Source organism: Rhinolophus ferrumequinum, chromosome 4 (assembly GCF_004115265.2).
Source record: "Rhinolophus ferrumequinum isolate MPI-CBG mRhiFer1 chromosome 4, mRhiFer1_v1.p, whole genome shotgun sequence".
Classification (NCBI taxonomy): domain Eukaryota; kingdom Metazoa; phylum Chordata; class Mammalia; order Chiroptera; family Rhinolophidae; genus Rhinolophus; species Rhinolophus ferrumequinum.
In genome coordinates this window covers 45021205-45040224 of record NC_046287.1, presented here as the reverse complement: position 1 = coordinate 45040224, position 19020 = coordinate 45021205, and the positions used below count along the sequence as shown (strand labels likewise).

Genomic DNA, 19020 nt, shown 5'->3' with positions numbered 1-19020 from the left:
AAGATGAGAAAGATGGCAATTTTCCTTTCCTATTTAAGAATATTTTATCATAAAATGGAAAGCTGCTATTCAAGTTAATTCAAGGTATAATATGAATAGCTTAAACAGAATATCAGATTCACAGAATAATTAAATGGGGATATTTTCTAAGTATAGTTGTTGGGAATTATCAGTTTTCAAAGAATCATAACAAAATAACTCAAAAAGTTTTTACAAAGTGTTAAATTAAAAGTAATATAATTAGGATATTAACAAAAATGAACCCCCCCACTGAAAATAAAAAAGTGTTGTGTTACCAAGAGGACAGAGCAGCTCTGTCAAGAGCTGTGTGTATCATCTTTGGACTAGTGCTCTGAAATTTACAAGCCCATTTCTTTATCATATTAAACAGAGATAATTTTATATCTCCTAGCTGCCTCCACAGACTGTTATGTAGAGTAAATGAGATGATTCGTGATAAAATATATGCTTTGATTTTCAGGTATCTTCATCTGTCTAGATTCCAAGAAATCTGAATGCTATACGGGTGACAAAAATGAGGCTCCAAGGGGTTAAGTAACTATGTAATACCTCATGGCTGGTAAGTAGGGCCAGAACTCAAATTCCCTTTTTCTGGGTTCAAGTGTAGTACTCTTTTAAACTATACCATTCTTAGATTTACTAAATATAAATTCAGAGACTCTGTTTTACAAAAGGATATATACTAAATCTGTGTGAAACTGTTTTTTTTTTTTTTAACCTCCAAACAATTTCAAAATGCCTTTCTTTTCCATAAGTACACTGATTTTAATCCAGAAATGTAAACATCCCTGGACCTGAAGACTCAGTATCTATATGGAATTCAACAAATGATTTCCTTGCCAGTAGATTCCGCATAGCACGGAAGTGGTCAGCGGTCAGCGTGTTTGTAAATGGAAGTTCTGAATTCAGACCAGGAGTTACATGAGTGTTACTGCCCTCACTTTAGAGTTGAATAGCACTGGGCAGAGCCCTGAATTAAAGATATAGTGCTTCTTCATTGAGCAAAACTGCCTTTTTTTTTTTTTAAGTTTTTTTCTTTTTGGCTCCTATATTTGTTCACATAGCATGCAAAACAATATTAGATAACAGTTTTTAGATGTACATTTTATGTGACAAAGAAAGGTCCCACAATTTTCTTTTTTCAGTTCAGTCATTCCACAAATGTTTACCAAGCATCCACAAGACTCTAAGATACAGAAAACTTTTGTCCAGATGGACAGAAAAGATACACATATATAAATAGCAATACAAAATACTATATCCCATTAGGTACTTGGATTTTAAAGTGGAGATATAAACTTGTAGTTTAAAACTTCTAAAATAAGGGATATCCTACAATTACCTTTTCTTGATATCATTAATTCTGAATCTCATGTTGACTTCACCTCCCCAATTTCTACTTCACTCCTAAACTTAGGTAGCTAGAGCTTTTTCCCTATTTTTGAAATGGGCAAAGGAAAGACTTTACCATTAAGAGATTAAAATGAGAGAAAAGAAAACCTTGAGATGTACTACTTGGTCCAGGTGACCCTGTACTTTTAGCACAATAATGGACCCTGTTTAATCTTCTTCCCTTAGGTTCTGCTTTCTCATCTTTATTTACTGATATTCACCTCACGGGGGCAGACCGAACTATGCTCAGTTGTGCTGCAGACTACATAAAGGCGTGCTGAGTAGTAGAAGCCTTCATGGGTATTTGACTAAAAACTTATTCATTAAAATAATCATTTTAATTCTTACCTGTAAAAAGAAAGAAGATCAAAACCATTATCATTGTATAACCAAAGTACAGAATTGTACTTGCAGTTCCTGTGATTTGCAGTTTTGAAAAGAAGTAGTGTATTGCATATATTAAGAAATAAACTGCAGTAAAACCACTAGTAAGGAATGAACGCCACTGCCAATGATAATCCTAGGCAGAAGAGAGAAAATGAAAGAACAAAAATTACTTTACAATTAATATATAATATGTAGCAGAATAAAGTTACAAAGCAAACATAGCTAAGTGAAATAGGCCCCAAAACCTACGTTTTGCTATCAGTTCCAGTCTCTTTCTCCTACTGAACTTTGTCTATTTCCCTCCTCACTAAAGGTGTTAAGAAGCACCCCTTATCTTTGATGGAGATACTTAAAGATTAGCTAAAAATGTGTGGAAAAATCTGGAACAGTTTATGAATAATGAAGTATTAAAGTGTTTTTAAATGTATGTTTCCCAAAGAAAAGGAATGTACTTTTTACTTACAAAACTTACATAGTTCGAAATTAGTAGTACCTATCTTATAGCCTAGTCAACTTAACATTAGGAAGAAGGTTATTAAGCTCTGGTTGAAACACATTTTCAATTATTACTAACATAATTTAGACAAGGTAATTTTTTAAAACATCTCTTCTTACTTTTATGAAAAGTGGCTTATAGTTTAGCAGGAGATCTTGTAAAATAAATACTTCACTATCTCTCCTATTATTTGGAATATGTGAAAAATAAATATATTCAAACAGAATACCAAGATTAGAAAATCCAAAAGAATTCACACACAAAAACTACTATAGCTAATAAACAAATTCAGCAATGTTGCAGGGTACAAAATCAACATGAAAATCAAGCTGTAGTTTTATATACCAACAATGAACAATCCAAAAAATGAAATAAAAAAAATTCCATTTATAACAGTATCCAAAAGAATAAAATACCTAAAATGAAATAAAATATCTTTCCATTTATTTAAGTCCTCTCGAACCAAGGAGGTGAAAGACTTGTACACTCAAAACCACAAAGCATTGCTAAAAGAAATTAGAGAGGACTTAAATAAATGGAAAGATATCCCATGTTCATGGATTGGAAAACTTAATATTGTTAAGATGGCAATACTCTCCAAAGTGATCTACAGACTCAATGCAATTCCTATCACAATTCCAATGACCTTTTATTTTGCAGGAATGGAAAAGCTGATCCTCAAATTCATATGAAATTGCAAGGGGCCATGAATAGACAAAATAATCTTCAAAAAGAACAAAGTTGGAGTACTTCACTTTTCTGATTCAAAACTTACTACACAGCTATGGTAATCAAAACAGTGTGGTACTGGCATAAGAATAGCATATACACCACCGGAATAGAACTGAGAATTCAGGAATAAACCCATACATCGATGGCCAATGGATTTTAAATAAGGTTGCTAAAGCATTCAATGAGGAAAGGATAGTCTCTTCAACAAATGGTGCTGGGGAAACTGGATATCCACATGCAAAAGAATAAGTCGGACTCCAAACTAATACCATATACAAAAATTAACTCCAAATGGATCAATGACCTAAATATATAAGCTAAAATTATACACTTAGAAGAAAACATAAGGATACATTTTCATAACCCTAAATTTAGCAATGAATTCTTAGATATAGCAACAAAAGAAAACAGATAAATCAGACTTCATCAACATTAAAAACTTTCATGCAAAGGATATTACCAAGAAAATAAAAAGACAATCTAGAAAATGGGAGAATATATTTGCAAATCATTATTTGATAAGGGTCTAGTATTCAGAATACATAACGAATTCTTACAACTCAACACCACCAACACCCCACTTTATAAATGGGCAGAAGAATTGAACAGACATTTCTCCAAACAAGATTCACAGATGGTCAAAACAAGAAAAGATGCTCAACAACATTAACCTCACTGGAGAAATGAAAATCAAAACCACAATGAGTACTACCTCACACAGACTAAGACAGCTATAATTAAACAAAATAAAAATAAAAATAATAGTGTTGGCAAGAATGTGGAGAAATTGGAATGCTGTGCACTGCTGGTAGGAATATAAGATGGTGCAGTCACCGTGGAAACAGTTTGGTGGTTCCTCCAGAAGTTAAATGAAGAATTACCACATGAGTCAGCAATTCCACCTCTAAATATATAACCCCCCAAATTGAAAACAGGTACTCAAATAAATATTTGTACATGAATGTACATAGCAGCACTATTCATAATAACCAAAGGTGGAAACAAACCTAATGTCCATCAATGGATGAATGGATAAACAAATTGGGAAATTGGGATGGATACACACACACACACACACACACACACACACACACACACACACACACACACAAAATGGAATACTCAGCTATAAAATGAAATGAAGTCCTGATACATGTTACAGTGAGTTGAACCTATTCTGCTAAGTAAAAGAAGTTAGACACGAAAGGCTACACATATTGTATGGGTCCATTTATGTGAAATGTTTAGAATAGGTCAATCTGTAGAGACAGAATTCAGGTTGGTGGTCGCAGGTAGGAAAGGGGAATGGGAAGTAACTGCTTAATGGATATGGGATTTTGTTTGGGGATAATGAAAATCTTTTGAAACTAGACAGGAGTAGAGTTTACAAAACACTGTAAATATACTATGTGCCACTAAAATGTTCACTTTAAAATGGCTGATCTTATGTGAATTTTTTTAAAAAAGGATCTCAAGTTTAATGAATACAGATTTTATTTTCTGTATAGAAAATAAATATAAAAAAATGATTTAACACAACTTAAATCTTTAAATATCAACTCTACCTACTACATAAGGATGCCATTCTTTTGCCATGGTGCCATGAATATCTCATTACAATGTAATGTTTTAATGAAAATTTCCACTTAAAATCTGTTTATTTTTATTAAAATTTCAGTTTAGAAATATCTGTATTACAAAAAGAATATTAAGTCAGACACTTAAAAACTAACATTTTAACTAAAATTAACATTTTAAAGTTAAGCTTTAAGTAAATACTATACTCAACTGGGATACTATCTTAAATTCATTCCTAAAAAGGGCTACATTTGATTTATGAATACAGGTCAATTTCTAGCTTAACAACACATAGCTACAAAAATTGTTTCAATTAATAGCAAAGTGGTCTTATGCCAAAGTTATAAATACTGTCTACAAATTAACATAAGTGCATATTGCTAATACATACCTCGGCACATAGGTGGAAATAGCAAAGAAGTATAGTTGCTTCAGAACATGTAATAACCAAAATGATAAACACCAGAAAAAGGAAGCCAAACATGTAATACATCTGGTGTGACCTATAATCAAACATGTCAAAATGAAACTATAAATATTTGCTCTTTGACACAGTAAATGACACAATCTTTTTATTTTTCTTGAATTGCAAATGCTTGCTTTTCCTCCCAACTAATCATAGAAAACAAATTCCCATAGGTTTAGACAGTAGGGACGCAGGGGAGGAAGGATATGGCAATGTCACAAACTTTGCCTTCTTGCTTAGGTACACCCGGTAACTCTTATTTATTCAAATATGCTTAGTCTACTTATCTACTGGTGAGTCAGATAAATTTGATAAAAAATTAATGGAAAGATAGAGCCAAACTAAGAAAAAATTACAATTAGTACATACTGTTTCTTATCATATATGATAAAATCTGTTGAATTTGGAAAATATAATAATCGGGAAGGGCAGAGGTTCTAATCACTGAAAAGCTCAAATTTAGTTCTGACTTTATGCTACCTTGAACTTTGGCGCTTTCTGTAACATGTCAATGTGACCAAATAACGGTCATAATATAACATAACGTATCCGCCCTAACAGAGTGGCTCAAATGACCACTGAGTTTGTCCATGCAAATAAGAAATCAGAGAATGAAGGAATCTTGGGGTCAGAAAGGACTCTGAAGCTGCTCTAGTTCAACCCTTCCTCCAATGCTTGCTCGAAAACCCTCTATCAAGAGCCCAGAGTATCTTCTCCGAAGCACTACAGATTACTTATTTAAGAACATAGGTTTCAAGAGACTTTGATTAATTTTCTGTCACACGATAGCTGTGTGACACAGACAAATTACTTAACTTCTAAAGCCTCATTTTCAGCTCTGTAAAATGGGGATAATTCCCACCTCACAGACAACTGAAAATTAACTAAGAGTAAGAATTAATAAGCTCTCAATTAATAAGAGCTGTTACCACGATTATTTTTCCCATATGAAAAAGATAAAATAAACTTTTGGCTCTTAAAATTTCTTATTCCTGGAGAACGGTTTACATTTATAAGATATAGAAAGTAACCCACATAAACAAAACCAGAAAGCTAGTACTACATGTAATGGTAATGGGAATACGAGGACTTAGTCCTTAGCTTACCAAATACTATTGAGAATGAAGAAAAGCTGTATAAAGATGCACCCAAAGGGTAAAATCCCTCCCATGATAATACCAGGCAACGGCTTTGTGTAGAATGACTGTTCAGGAATCTGACGTGGAATCTGATTGGTTCGAACCGGGTGTTCAATGGCCTTCAGTAAAGAAAGAAAGGATTCATGATTATATATATATATATATATCTATTTAAAAAATTCTTTTCTGTACTAGATTATTTGCCTGTTTTCTCTCCACTTCCATTCTGACACTAATGGCAATACAAGTCTACTTAAGTCATCAAACAGAAATTTGTATTTAGAAGCAATAAACCAAACACCTTCAGGTACAATATTCAGTCTGTTTACTGGAACAAGCCACCACTGCTTCCAGCAGTTATTCGCAAACTAATCACTTTACACCAAGTAAGAAACACACAAAAGGAGATTACACAGTACTTGGGAAAAAACAATTCACAAAAATGTAGAGTTAGGTTTTCCCTTTTAATCATATACTTACTGTAAGAAATCAGCTGGTTCTGAGGTTACTGTCAATGTATTTTTATTTGGAGACGAGCAATGTCATCTTCATTAAAATTGCTCAATTTTACTAAGTCTTACGAAAATGAAGAAGAAATGAAGAAGACAAAGCTATAAGAAGCTTTATGACCATAAGGTATTGGTGATGTTCTCAATTATTCTCCCTTTAATACACTATATAATAGTATAAAAACAACTAGAATCTAAAGTACCTAAACATAGTTACATGAGGGGAAAAAAGGGCACATATGTAGAAATTCATTTTCTTGCAAAAAAGTTCAAAACATACTTCGTGATGATACGTCAAAGTTTTCATGATGATACATCAAAATTTAAAACTTGGATGTCTCAGGGATTACACCTCCATGGACTGGATTATTTTACATGTAGATACATGTGTTTACAAGCATGGAATCATTATATATCTTTCTTCAATTTTTATATTTTCAGAATTTTAAGTACTTATTTAATCTATGTAATTAAATAAAATTCAAACTGTGTCAGTTTACTATTTATGCCCTATAGATTTTACATAATAAATTAAACAAAATGCCAAAGAATTGGAAAATCTTTTAGTAGACTGGCATGGTAGGTGTAACAGAGAGTATGAAGCAATGATAGTTTCTTCCAGGGCATTCCAGGTGGCCTCACAAAGTCTACTATAATAGTTACTCCTTTAACCTTGTGGACTGAGTATTTTCAGAGAAGAGCAAGCACAGTGAAGTGGAGTTAGAAAAAGACACTGAAGAATAAATTCTCATTTTATTCTCAGCCTGATGGTAGAAAGGGACAGCAGAGGTGGAGAAAAACAGGCTGGAGGGAGGGACTAAACCCTGATTATAATCTTCCTTAAAATCTAACATTAGTAGGTAAGCATATAAAATTTATTCCAAAGCTACAAATTTTAAAAATTGCTATTCTTACTTTACAGTCACTATTTTTACACAACTTCATTTCCTAACCCATACTCTTGGTTTACTTAGTTAAGTAATGTAAACTAGAAACACTTATTGCTAAGGAAAAAATGCATATACTTTTTGGGTTATAATAAAAATAATTTATTTTTAATGTCAAAAATTCAGTTTTAATTAGTTTAAATTAGCTTTTAATTTAATCTATTATTAGTCTGTATTATTAATAGTTTCTAGTATTAATACTAGTCTTAATCCATATTAGTTTTCATTTACATAAATACTTTGAAATCTAAGTTTGTATCTGTAATATCTCTACCTACTCCCAAGTATGTACTTCTATTTTAAGAACGATTGCAATCAAACTACGAGGTCATCAATTTTCTATGAAATCCAGATCCCACAAGATAAGTTAATATCTTTTAGACACATATCTTTTTTAAGGTGGCATATGCTAGTTTCCACAGTTGAAATTCACTTGAATAAGTTAACACCTATACACTTACGTTTTTCTTAAAACCAAAGTATGCACCAATAAATGTCAGAGGCACAGATATGCAGAACCAAAGGGCCAATATGGCAACCAGCGTTCCGAAAGGAATAGCTGCTGAAGATCCTTCTCCCCAGAGAATCAGATTCATTATAAAGAAGTCAGCAAACACAATCCTGAAAGACACAATAGGCTTTTAGATAAAATTTGAGTTAGAAGCAAAATGATATAGTAGCAACCATATGTAATTAATATTACAATTTCTGTGTTATATACAAAAAAAAGTAGAATTACTGAGTCATGGAGTATGTGAATTTAAAACTTTAGTAGAAAATGCCAAATTGCTCTTCAGATTGGTTTTATCTGACTTAAACTCCTACCAGCAGCTTATGAGTTACCTCTTTACATATTTTCCCAATCACACTTGGGATTGTCAAATTTGTTGTTTTAATTTGCATTTCCTACTGACAACTGCAGCTGAACATCCTGTGTTTCGTGGCTTTTTAGGTTTTACCTTTGGTAACTTGCTAGTTACAACCACTGTTCATTTTGCATTTCAGTTGCATGGCTTTTGCAAAGTCACAGATGTGGGTTAATTTTATACTCCAGAATCTAACTACTTGTTATATATCTTGTTCTCCCAGTTTAATTCCCAGGGAAATGCAGTTCTCCCAGAAAGCATTTCTCGGGGCGGCCGGGTGGCGCAGGTCGTTGGAGCGCAGTGCTCCTAACACCGAGCTCGCGGATTCAATTCCCACATGGGCCAGTGAGATGTGCCCTTTACAGCTAGATTGAGAACAATGGCTCAACCTGGAGCTCTGCTGCCGTGAGCGGCCGGTAGTGAGTTGCCGTGAGCTGCCGTGAGTGGCCGGTGGCTGGTAACCGACTGGCTCAGCTGGGTAGAGTGCAAGGCTCATAATACCAACATGGGCCAGTGAGCTGCGTCCTCCACAACTAGACAGAACAACGGCTTGACTCGGAGTTGGGGAGGGGAGGGGGAGCAGGGGGAGGAGGAAGTACACCTACACATCCACTGGTACACACCTTTTAAAGATGAGATGCAGCTGAATCAGAGAAGGGTTGTTCAGAGACATAAAAGAACAGGCATAGGATAATTTCTATGAAGCCAAAAAGGGAAGGAGGTTCAAGGAGAAGGTATCCCAATGTTACACGATGTAGAGGGGTAGAATAAAGACAGAGAAAAGGTTTCTAGATTTGAAAATGGTAACATCGTTAGTAACCTTAGAGAGTTCACGAAAGTGACAGGAGAAAAAAGATAGATGATGTGGGATTACCCTGCAAATGTACGTTGAGAAAATGAGAGTAAGGGAGCATAGATTACTTTTTCAAGGTATTTTGTTGGGAATGGAAAAGAAATAATATGATACTAGACAGAAGATGCTTATGAAAAGCTCTTTTTAGGATTTGGGAGACCTAAGCATACTTGTAGGAGTAAGACATAAAACACATGAATAGAACACAGAGAAAGGGAGAAAAGGACGATGTCAGAGATATGGGAAGTGTTTGAAAGGCAAGATTCTGAAGGAAATCATGGCTGACAGTCTTGGTAAGGAGGGATACTTCCTGAGTTGACACCAGAAGGAAAGAGGACAAAAGACACGGCTTAATTAAAAGCACAAGAATTTAAATAAAACATCAATCGTTGAGAAGCATGTGACTACTCTTCAATGGAGGTGAAAATCTGAGAATATTTATCCCAAATGTGTATGAAGATTCTGGCTATTGTAACTCTTTTATTTCTGGCCTGCAAATGGAACAGTCCTGGCCTCTACATTTAACCTTTGGCTTGCTTTACAGCTGCTGACTGTTCAGAGGCCAGTTCTTGGCCATCATGTGTGGAGAGTCGGGGAGTTGGGGAGAAAGTGGGTTCTACTTCTAGGCCTAGATGTCCATCAGATACTTGATATCAGAAGCTATACTCCAAAGGGACACCGTTGTTTTGTTTTTTAATGTGGTGGGCTTTAAAATTTTTTTAGTATGTTTTACTCTACTTAATGGAATAAACTCTAAAAAGTAGCAATGCTTTCGATAAAAATCTGAAATGTATTCTCACCTGAATTATCCCAAGTGAGGATTCCTTTCTATGATCATGTCCAAAGCTTTAAAACGTACCATACATGACAATATGCCAGACTAACTGCTACAGACTAAAATTTATACTTTTTAAAAAAGAATATAAAAATTTATCATATCTAGAGGTTCTTTTTCCAGATAAGGCATGTAGTAGTCATTCTACAAATGTTTATTAAATATTCACTTTAGCCCTTTTAAAAAATTTAGTTCATTTTCTTGAGTACATGGTTTAGAGACAGAGAAGATTAAAGACATAAGGGATTAAAAATTTGAGAACTAAAAATTGACTATGTTAAGAAAGTTATTATTGAAAAAAATCACTTACCCAGGACAAAGAAATGATGTCAACAAAACGTTTGTTTTCCACTTCTCACCTCCAAAAGCTGTAGAAGAAAACAAAAATGCTATAACATAGACTTGTCTTCAAAGCAATATTCCAAGTCTGGTACTGAAGAAACTGCCAGATAGCACTGGGTGCCTATTCATAGAAAATGACACCAGCAAATGATCTGATACAAATCAGAGATGCACGTCACAGGACTGCCCTGGGTAAGTCCAACTCTAAAGATTTTTGCTTCAGCGTGAAATCAATCTATCATCAAAGGAAAGTCATCCAGACCAGTTTTGCTTTTCTATTAATTTTTGTCCCTTTTTTTACCTCAAAACAAAACAAACCCTTAAATTCTAAGCCAGTTGCAATCAGTGGGGCTGGACTGGATAGAGAAGGGTACACTGGAGATTCTCATTTATCTTGAGGTCTCAGAATTTGTTATAAAGCCAGGAACTCTAAAGCTTGACATGCAGCACATTTAAATTTCCATATTAAGTCTGAATCTTAAGGATTCCTCTAGCATTACAGTTTCTGGTAGGGCATGGGTGGGGGTGGGAAGACGAGTGTGTCAGATCAGGTATCCAGAAGTTGAAGATGAAACTGGCTGAGGTCTGAGAAGAACTTTGATTGTTTTAAAAAAGTTTTAACACAGTTTATAAGCAAGTGTAAGTACCACTTGCCCTAAAAGAAAATGACATTTATATATATGAAATGAAGTCATGGCATTATTGATAAAGAGACTATTGTGAAATTATAAATTTCACAAATTGGAATTATACAATTACAATCAAAATTCAAATGCTCTTTGGAAACATTAGAAATGATTCTATACAATGAAGTATTTTGTGACTGGGGCCATGTAATAGCACCGCTCAGAATGTTCTGCCTGATTAACATGCTACTTAATTTGCAGCAAGATCTGAAAGTGGAGAGGCGTTAAAGGGGGGGATTTATCTGGGGTGAGGGAGTAGGGATTGGAACTCCAAGCAGAGGGAACAGCATGCGGAAAGGTCCTGAAGCAGGTGTGAAGGTCCACAACCTGACTGAAGACCTGAAAGAACGCCGGCATAGCTGAAACAGTCAGAAAGGGGCAACTTATGTGGCAGACAGGGGCCCAACTATAACTCACTCGTGTTAAAATACATATGACCACCCTAATCCTGGGGAAAAAAAAAAAAAGAACTCAATGCAATTCACAGAAATTAAACACACTTATACACACAGACATAAAAGACTTCACATACTCAGGAGAAAACTGTATCTTGCAAAGTCTAACTATTTTTTCTACTTGGGGCTGAGTCTAGTCAACCACATGTTTTAGCTCAAGCCTTATTCATATTAACCCTAGCTCTACCCGTGTCCTTGGCACTTTATTTCACACAGATTACCTGTGGGAGCATCTCAGTGGATTTCAGGACTCCTAAAGCAGGTAAATCCTGGCATTTACTGACCCCGGCAAAGCTTCCCTGTAAGTCCTCTAGTCATATCCCATTCTTACTCTGGCCTCCAAGCTGTTTTTTCACTGAACTTTACCTCTCATGTAAGAAAGGTATTCCTGTATGCATTACTTATATTAGTGAATAAATTGGTGGTACTCATTTGTATACTTTCTTCCTTTATGAGTCTATACATGGTTCGACGAATGGAGCAAATCTAAGCTGTTCAGCCGAACTTCAGTCAAAATTAAAAATAAATGGAGAAAGAGGATGGTGGATAAGTAGCATCTAAATTTGCTTATCTTACAGTACGAGCATTTTTGAACAAATAAGTCTAGGGACAGTCATCCACTTCACAAGCTTCTTTATCTAAGGATATACACTTATAATACGTATTATTTAAGGAGCACCAACAACCAGACACAAAGGCTCAGACGCAGAGGTAGCAGATTAGATGCCTGATCTGACACCAGCCAGGCTGGCTTTTACTTACACTTATAGAATCTGGCAGCAACATAGCCTGCAGGAGTACCCAACAGCACCCACAGGACCACAGCACAAGTCATCAGAGCTCCTCGGTTGGCAGGTGACAAAAATCCCAGGCAAGCAAAAACTAGAAAATAAGTAATTTAAGGTTACAAATTTCATTCCTGTTTTTTTTGTTGTGAAGTGATACAAGACCCCTCTCATTTTTAAAATACTAAACTAAATATACAACTTCATGAAAAGACGCTCTTCCCACACATCCACACTGAATCTTAGTTAACATTTCAGGTACTGCATCAACAGGACTGTACAGTCAAGCTCCACTTTGGAAGCTTCTTGTCAGGGTCCATAATACCCCACCTTTCCTGTGTTATCAGAAGAGGCTGACTGGATGCTCACGAGTGCTTTCAGCTCTTCTAAGATTGAAATACAGCTTTTAAAATTCACATCAATAAAAATATGCCCACTGAAATATTCTCACTTTGTTCCTTTTAAAAACAATCCTGGGTCCTCTGGGGTAAAAAAACGACAACCTTAAAACATTCAACATCAGAGGTAAGACAATCTAATCAAAGAATAAAAGAGGGGGGAAAAGATTTCATAGTATCATTAGCTTTTTGAACACAAGTTACTGAAAGACTTGGTCAACGACTCAGGTAAATTCTGGCTCCTACCCTTGTTCAGTTGGTTTTATTTGTTCTTCCCCATACAACTGTTCCTATTAATAAGAATTAAAATGCTACCTTATATTTCTAGAGACTTGTAGCTTTAAGCTGGGACTCAGAAGTTATGATTAGCTCAGAAAGAAATTCAAGTGGCTTTGTAATCCTGGCAATAAGAAAGTTCCTGGTTTTTCCCGCGGTGTCCATAACCAAGCACGTGTCCGTGCACACCTTCCCGTCAGCACCCGCTGAAGGGCAAGAAGAGAAACTCACGATTCGCAAGAAAGCAAGAAAACGATCAGGGTAACTTGAAAAGATCTACCAGAATTTCAGCTAAGATACACCCTCTCCAATTCCCCCGCAGGACTGAGAGACGGACTTTCTGAAGCAGAAAGTTCATATTCAAGCATTTAAGGAAAATGACCCCTATCACTTCCTAACCTAGGCTCTCCAAAACTTTCCTTCCTCCTAAGTTCACTTCCTAGCTGACCCCAACAAAGGCCAGATGGTGGCAGAAGGCAGCTCTGGATAAAACTATAAAGCAGAATTTCATCTTCAAGCATCGATTCTGCTCTAACTCCACCCTGGCTCTCTATTGCCTTCATGCTATCTAAGCTGAGTCCAGATGTCTTTCATGATGACTTCTCCCGACCTACCCTCGAGTATAATATACTTATAAACTGTAGCCCTACACACCACAGCTGCATCTCCTTAGCTAAGTAGATAACGATATATATTCTAGTAATCTTCAAGTTAGTCTTCAAACTGAGCCTGGAGGTGTAAATCTTAATAAGTTTCCCAAACTTATTCAGGTGTCAGACATTTGGAAATAACAATTCTCTTTGTAAACCATTTATATAGTTAATTCCATCATAAAAATTTGGAGCAATTTTACTAACAGAAACTAGTATTATATATTTAACATGCATAGAACATTAAGAACAAATGTTCACTAAAAAGCTTTAAGGTCAGTGGTTTCTGAATTCTTCTAATAATATTCATTTGCTACTGTTCATCAGTAAAGGAAACATAAGAAAAATGCAAAATTTAGAAAATCCTATTCATAAACACTTTTTAAATTGTAACTCTTACAATTAGGAAGGCTGGAAGACCATGGAAATAATGTAACCCCAGGCAGTAGTCTCAGAACCACTCCTGTGGCCAAGCAACACCTCTAAAGGTGGTCTATTTAAAAAAAGAAAAGACTGTCCCAATTGAAAAATTTTAGGTAAAACTCCCGAAGGTTTCAGGAGGCACAAGGAGGAGATATTTTTTTGCATAAGATCTTTCCTAAACACTGCTAGGAAAGAAAGAGCTCTGGCTTCCTAAATCCTTCCAAGATGAGAAAGGTGTACCACAAGCTTCCTCCCCCGCCCCTTCTTTTCCTTTTCGTCCTCTCAGTGGAAGCCAATGTCTTGGATCCCATCATACTGTTCCCGGCGGGCTGGGATCGTCACCCTGCGTGACCCTGTTTCCAGGCCACACAGATCCAGATTGTCTTTCGTCATCTCCAGCTCCAGTGCTGTCAGAACAAAGGCTGGGTCTCTACACAGCTGAAGAGAGATATGAAGAGTCAGCTAATCCCACCCAAGTCACACATAGCCAGAGCACGCAGACATGAATGCCAAAAGGACGCTTGAGACAACCTAGCCTAGCTACCTTCACTTAGGAAAACTGGTTTTCAAATAATTACTTAGAAAAAAGTATTTTCTACTTAATTTTCACTTGATACTTACACAGAGTCACAAAAGTCATAATTAAAATCTGTGCCCCCGATCCTAGAAAGACAGATAGCAGCATCCCTTTTCGTGGAGGACGGAATATATCACCATGAACTAATTTCCAGCCAAATTCTTCCTGGGCATCCTCCTAAAAAAGGGAATGAAATCGTTTAATTGTCACATGATAGCACCAAGACAACTAGACACTTTATTCATTGTTGAATATGCTGATATAAAAATATTTTTAAAAACTTGTAATTCTTAATATTTATTTCAATTTTGAAGTGTAAAGCTTGACTCATAGAGCTTTATGTAGTCTTCCTGAATTGTTTTTAAAGGAATGTTGTGTGTTAAAGTCTATAAATATAGTCATTGAGAAACTTTAAAAGAAATACAAATTATGTGATGCCTACCTAGTTCTAAGCTTTATAATACAACTTGATATCTTAATTTTTAATCACACTCTATCCTTTTCAACCGACATTTATTAATCTTCAAAATAAGCAAATGGTGTTAGGTCTCATAGCTACTTTGCTGGCACAGTAGGCTTGGCTGTGAAAATATTAGTAAGTTTGTGTTACCAGCCCAAATTGGGCCCTTGATCTCCAGACACATGTATACAACGCTTCAGTTCCACTTCACTGTTTAATGGACATCTCCAATAGAATTATGCACATCTGAACTGATTCTCTCTCCTCACCTACATCTGCTCTTCCTGCAATCTTCCCCAGTAGATAAAAACTCCATCCTGCCAGTTGCTCAGTCCCCAAAACCTTGGGGTAATCCTTGATTCCTCCTTTTTTTTTCACACTTCAAATATAATCACCTAACAAATCCTATAGCGCGACCTCCAAAATGTAACCACAGGACCCACCCCTGGCCCCTGGTTCAAGGGGTCACCTCCCATCTGGCTATTGCAATATACTCTAAACCGGTCTCTGTTTTTGCCCTCGTCTCTCCATTCAGCTAATACTCAATACAGCAACCAGAAGGGCCCTGTACCAATCAGGTGGCTGGGAGCAGAAACATGGGGTCATTCCCTGACTTTTCTCCCTCTTCCAACCTTTCCACTCAACCAGTCGATTAGGATTCCATCCCATCTTCTAAACACCCTCTGTCGCGATCTATCTACTTCTTCCTTCTTCCCTGCCACCATCCCATCTCTGTCAGTTCTCAAACATCTTCTGGCTGGTTCTATACCTCTTATCTTGCCCTGCTCTAAACGATTCTCCACATCGCATTTAAAGTGATTTTTACTAAGACACAAATTTGGCCATGTCACAGCTGCTTAAAATTCTTCAACAGCTTCTCAATGACCTTCAAACTGTATGCGTGGCTTACAAGTCCTTCAGAATCTGGCCCCTACTACTTTTTCAGCCTTCTCTCTTAACATTTCCTCCAGTGTATCTCTGCCCAATTCCCATTCAAACTTCTCTCTTTGCAAACAGTAGATAATGCTATTGCTAATACATTACATTTACACATATTTTTAGCAAATATAAACCAAATGAAATTTGAAACACAGAAAATATCATGTAGGTACTAAGCCTGCTTATACAATGGCTAATTTACAAGACAATAGTAAAAGTCAAAGTATGTCCTTCCACTGGTACGAAATATTTAAACATACACTGGGAATTAGACTTTACTTGCTCATTTACAATGAATGTACAAAGTGAAGTTGTATTAAAATTACATGGGCTCTAAGTGGATTAAATTAACATTGTACTTGGGATTGACTTCAAAATAATTGAGGGGGGGGAGTAGGTAAGATTCTATAGATAAAACAAACGGGGTAATAGGGATACTAAACTCCTTGCTTTGGTGAATGTCTGTTAAAAGTGTGGGGTCACCCCAATAAATTTAATAATACACATAAAGTACGAGGGGAAGAGTATATGAACCCTTTTTTTAGGTGAGGCAGTATTGGATAGACAAGGGACCGTTTCTTACTTTTTTATTGAATTAGTACTAAAAAATTCAAAGGATGCAAGTGAAAACTAAGTTTCCCATAGAGAACCAGGTCCCTTTTCTTTGGACAAACATGACTAGTTTTTTATTATCCTTGCAGAGATATACTACCTATACACAAGCGAATGCATATATACGTACGTTTTCTTTTTTTGCCCAAATGGTAGTATACTACATCATTTCATACCTTGTTTTTTAATATAACAATATCATGGAGGTGCTTCTACATTTGTATATACAGAGTTGCCTCATTCTTTTTAATAATTACACAGTATTCCACTGTATGGATATTCCATAATTATTAAATTCAGTCCTCTGATGAGTATCTGGGTTTCTTAAAATCTTCTGCTATTATAAACAACACATAGTTATTGTGTTAAGACAAAAAATAAGAACAATAAATTCCATCCAATCCAGATTAGTTTCTAGGAATGGAATTGTTGGGTCAAACAAAATCATAAACTAATATTGCCAACTTGCCTTCCTTGAGTACACCAATTTACATGCTCATAGTATGTACCAAAGTGCTCATGTCCTCAATCCCCCAACACATCACACATCATCATATCATTTTAATTTCCGCCAGTGTACCAGATGAACAAGCTTGCACTGCAGTTTTAGTTTGCATTTCTCTTATTACGAATAACGTTGCATCTTTTTACATGTTTCAGAACCATTTGTATTTCTTTTTTATGTGCTTTTTTCATGTACCGTGCTCAGTTTCTTATTGGATTGTTGACTGTTTTCTTAATAATTCTAGGATTTCTTTATTTATTGAGGAATTTAATAATTTGTGACAGGTGATAAAGTGTTTTCCAATTTGACTTTTATCTTTTTACTTAGTGGTATTTTTTGTAAATCTAGTAAGATTTTTTTTTAATGTAGTAATCACAGAGCAATCATTTCTTTTATGGCTTCTGGCTCTCTGTCACACTAATAAACTTCTATCCTCCTCCAAGATTTAAAAATAACTTACCATGTATTTTCCTAGGGTTTTATAATTCCACATTTTAATTTAAAGCATTAATCATTTCATCGAAAGGAGTAAAGTTGGACTCTACCTTTTTTTCCCCCAGACAACCACTCACTTATCTGATAGCATGCATTCAATCTGTTTTTTCTTTGTTGATACTTTCGTTAACCTCCAATTTTAGACTCATTATCATATTCACAAAATGCTTACTTGGAATTTTTTGATTCACCAATTCTTCTAAATCTCTCTTTAGGATTGGTTTTTATGCATTTATCTTCTGCTAAATTACTTCTATAGAAATTCCTTCAGTGAAGGTCTGTTTGTGGTCAACTGTTTTGTTAATCTGAAAAAGGTATTTCACCTTTATTCTTGAAAGATAGTAGATACATGATTCTATGTAAAGTGTTAATTTATCCCACCAATTTAAAGATATTATTTTGTCTTTGAGCTTCCATTACTAATTTGTTTTTTCTTTGCAGACGCTGTCTTTTTTCCTCTGGTTGATTCTAAGATCTCTTTTCTCTGATGTTCTATGTTTTGGACAGTTGATCTAGGTGTGGATTTCTTTTTATTTATTCTGCTAGAAATATACTCTGTTTTCTTTATAAATGGATTATTATCTTTCATCTGTTTTGGAAAACTCCTAGCTGTTACTTTTTCATATATTTTATACTCTGTAACTAGTATAAAACTATATACTCTGTAACTAGTATAGTTCTAGTATCTGAAATCTCTGACGGGGGGGGGGGGTGGTGTCTAAATCTGTTTTTTATTATAATTTTTTGTGAACTTCTGCTAATAGATCATATTTTATTGATCTTAAATTGGACGAATCCTGAAAAGCTAAATCTGGGAGACTTTTCTTCAGAGAATTTCTACTTGAGCCTGCCAAGAATCAGAAGGTACTTACAAACCTAGAATCAGTTTGCCTTCCTTCAAGAATCCAGGCTCGATGTAGGAGGAGACTGAAGTTCAGCTCCCTCACTAATGACCCACAAAGTCTAGTTTCCCAATTGGTTAAAGACTCTATCTAAGCATTGACCCAAAGGATAACTTTAAACTCTCATGCCTTCATTGCTTCCTCCTCTGGCCTTAGCTAACTATTTTTGGGAGTGGGGGGTGTAGTGGAGTGGGAATCCATATATCTACATTTCTTACGGCACAAATCTGGTATGTAAAAGCCTAATTCATTCATTGAACAAATATTTATTGAGAACCAAGTACATGCTCAGCA

At 35.5% G+C, this 19020-nt stretch overlaps 1 protein-coding gene across 1 annotated transcript in view; it reads right to left on the bottom strand.

Annotated features, from left to right (window-relative positions):
* The window catches only part of TM9SF2 (transmembrane 9 superfamily member 2), a 51776-nt gene that overhangs the window by 967 nt on the left and 31789 nt on the right, over positions 1-19020 (bottom strand). The window contains exons 10-16 of the mRNA XM_033104725.1: positions 14858-14990; positions 12467-12586; positions 10532-10589; positions 8129-8288; positions 6179-6330; positions 4998-5109; positions 1762-1933 (exon numbers count right to left, since the gene is read on the bottom strand). Of these exons, the coding sequence (XP_032960616.1) occupies positions 1762-1933; positions 4998-5109; positions 6179-6330; positions 8129-8288; positions 10532-10589; positions 12467-12586; positions 14858-14990 (907 nt within the window). The remainder of the gene's footprint in view (positions 1-1761; positions 1934-4997; positions 5110-6178; positions 6331-8128; positions 8289-10531; positions 10590-12466; positions 12587-14857; positions 14991-19020) is intronic.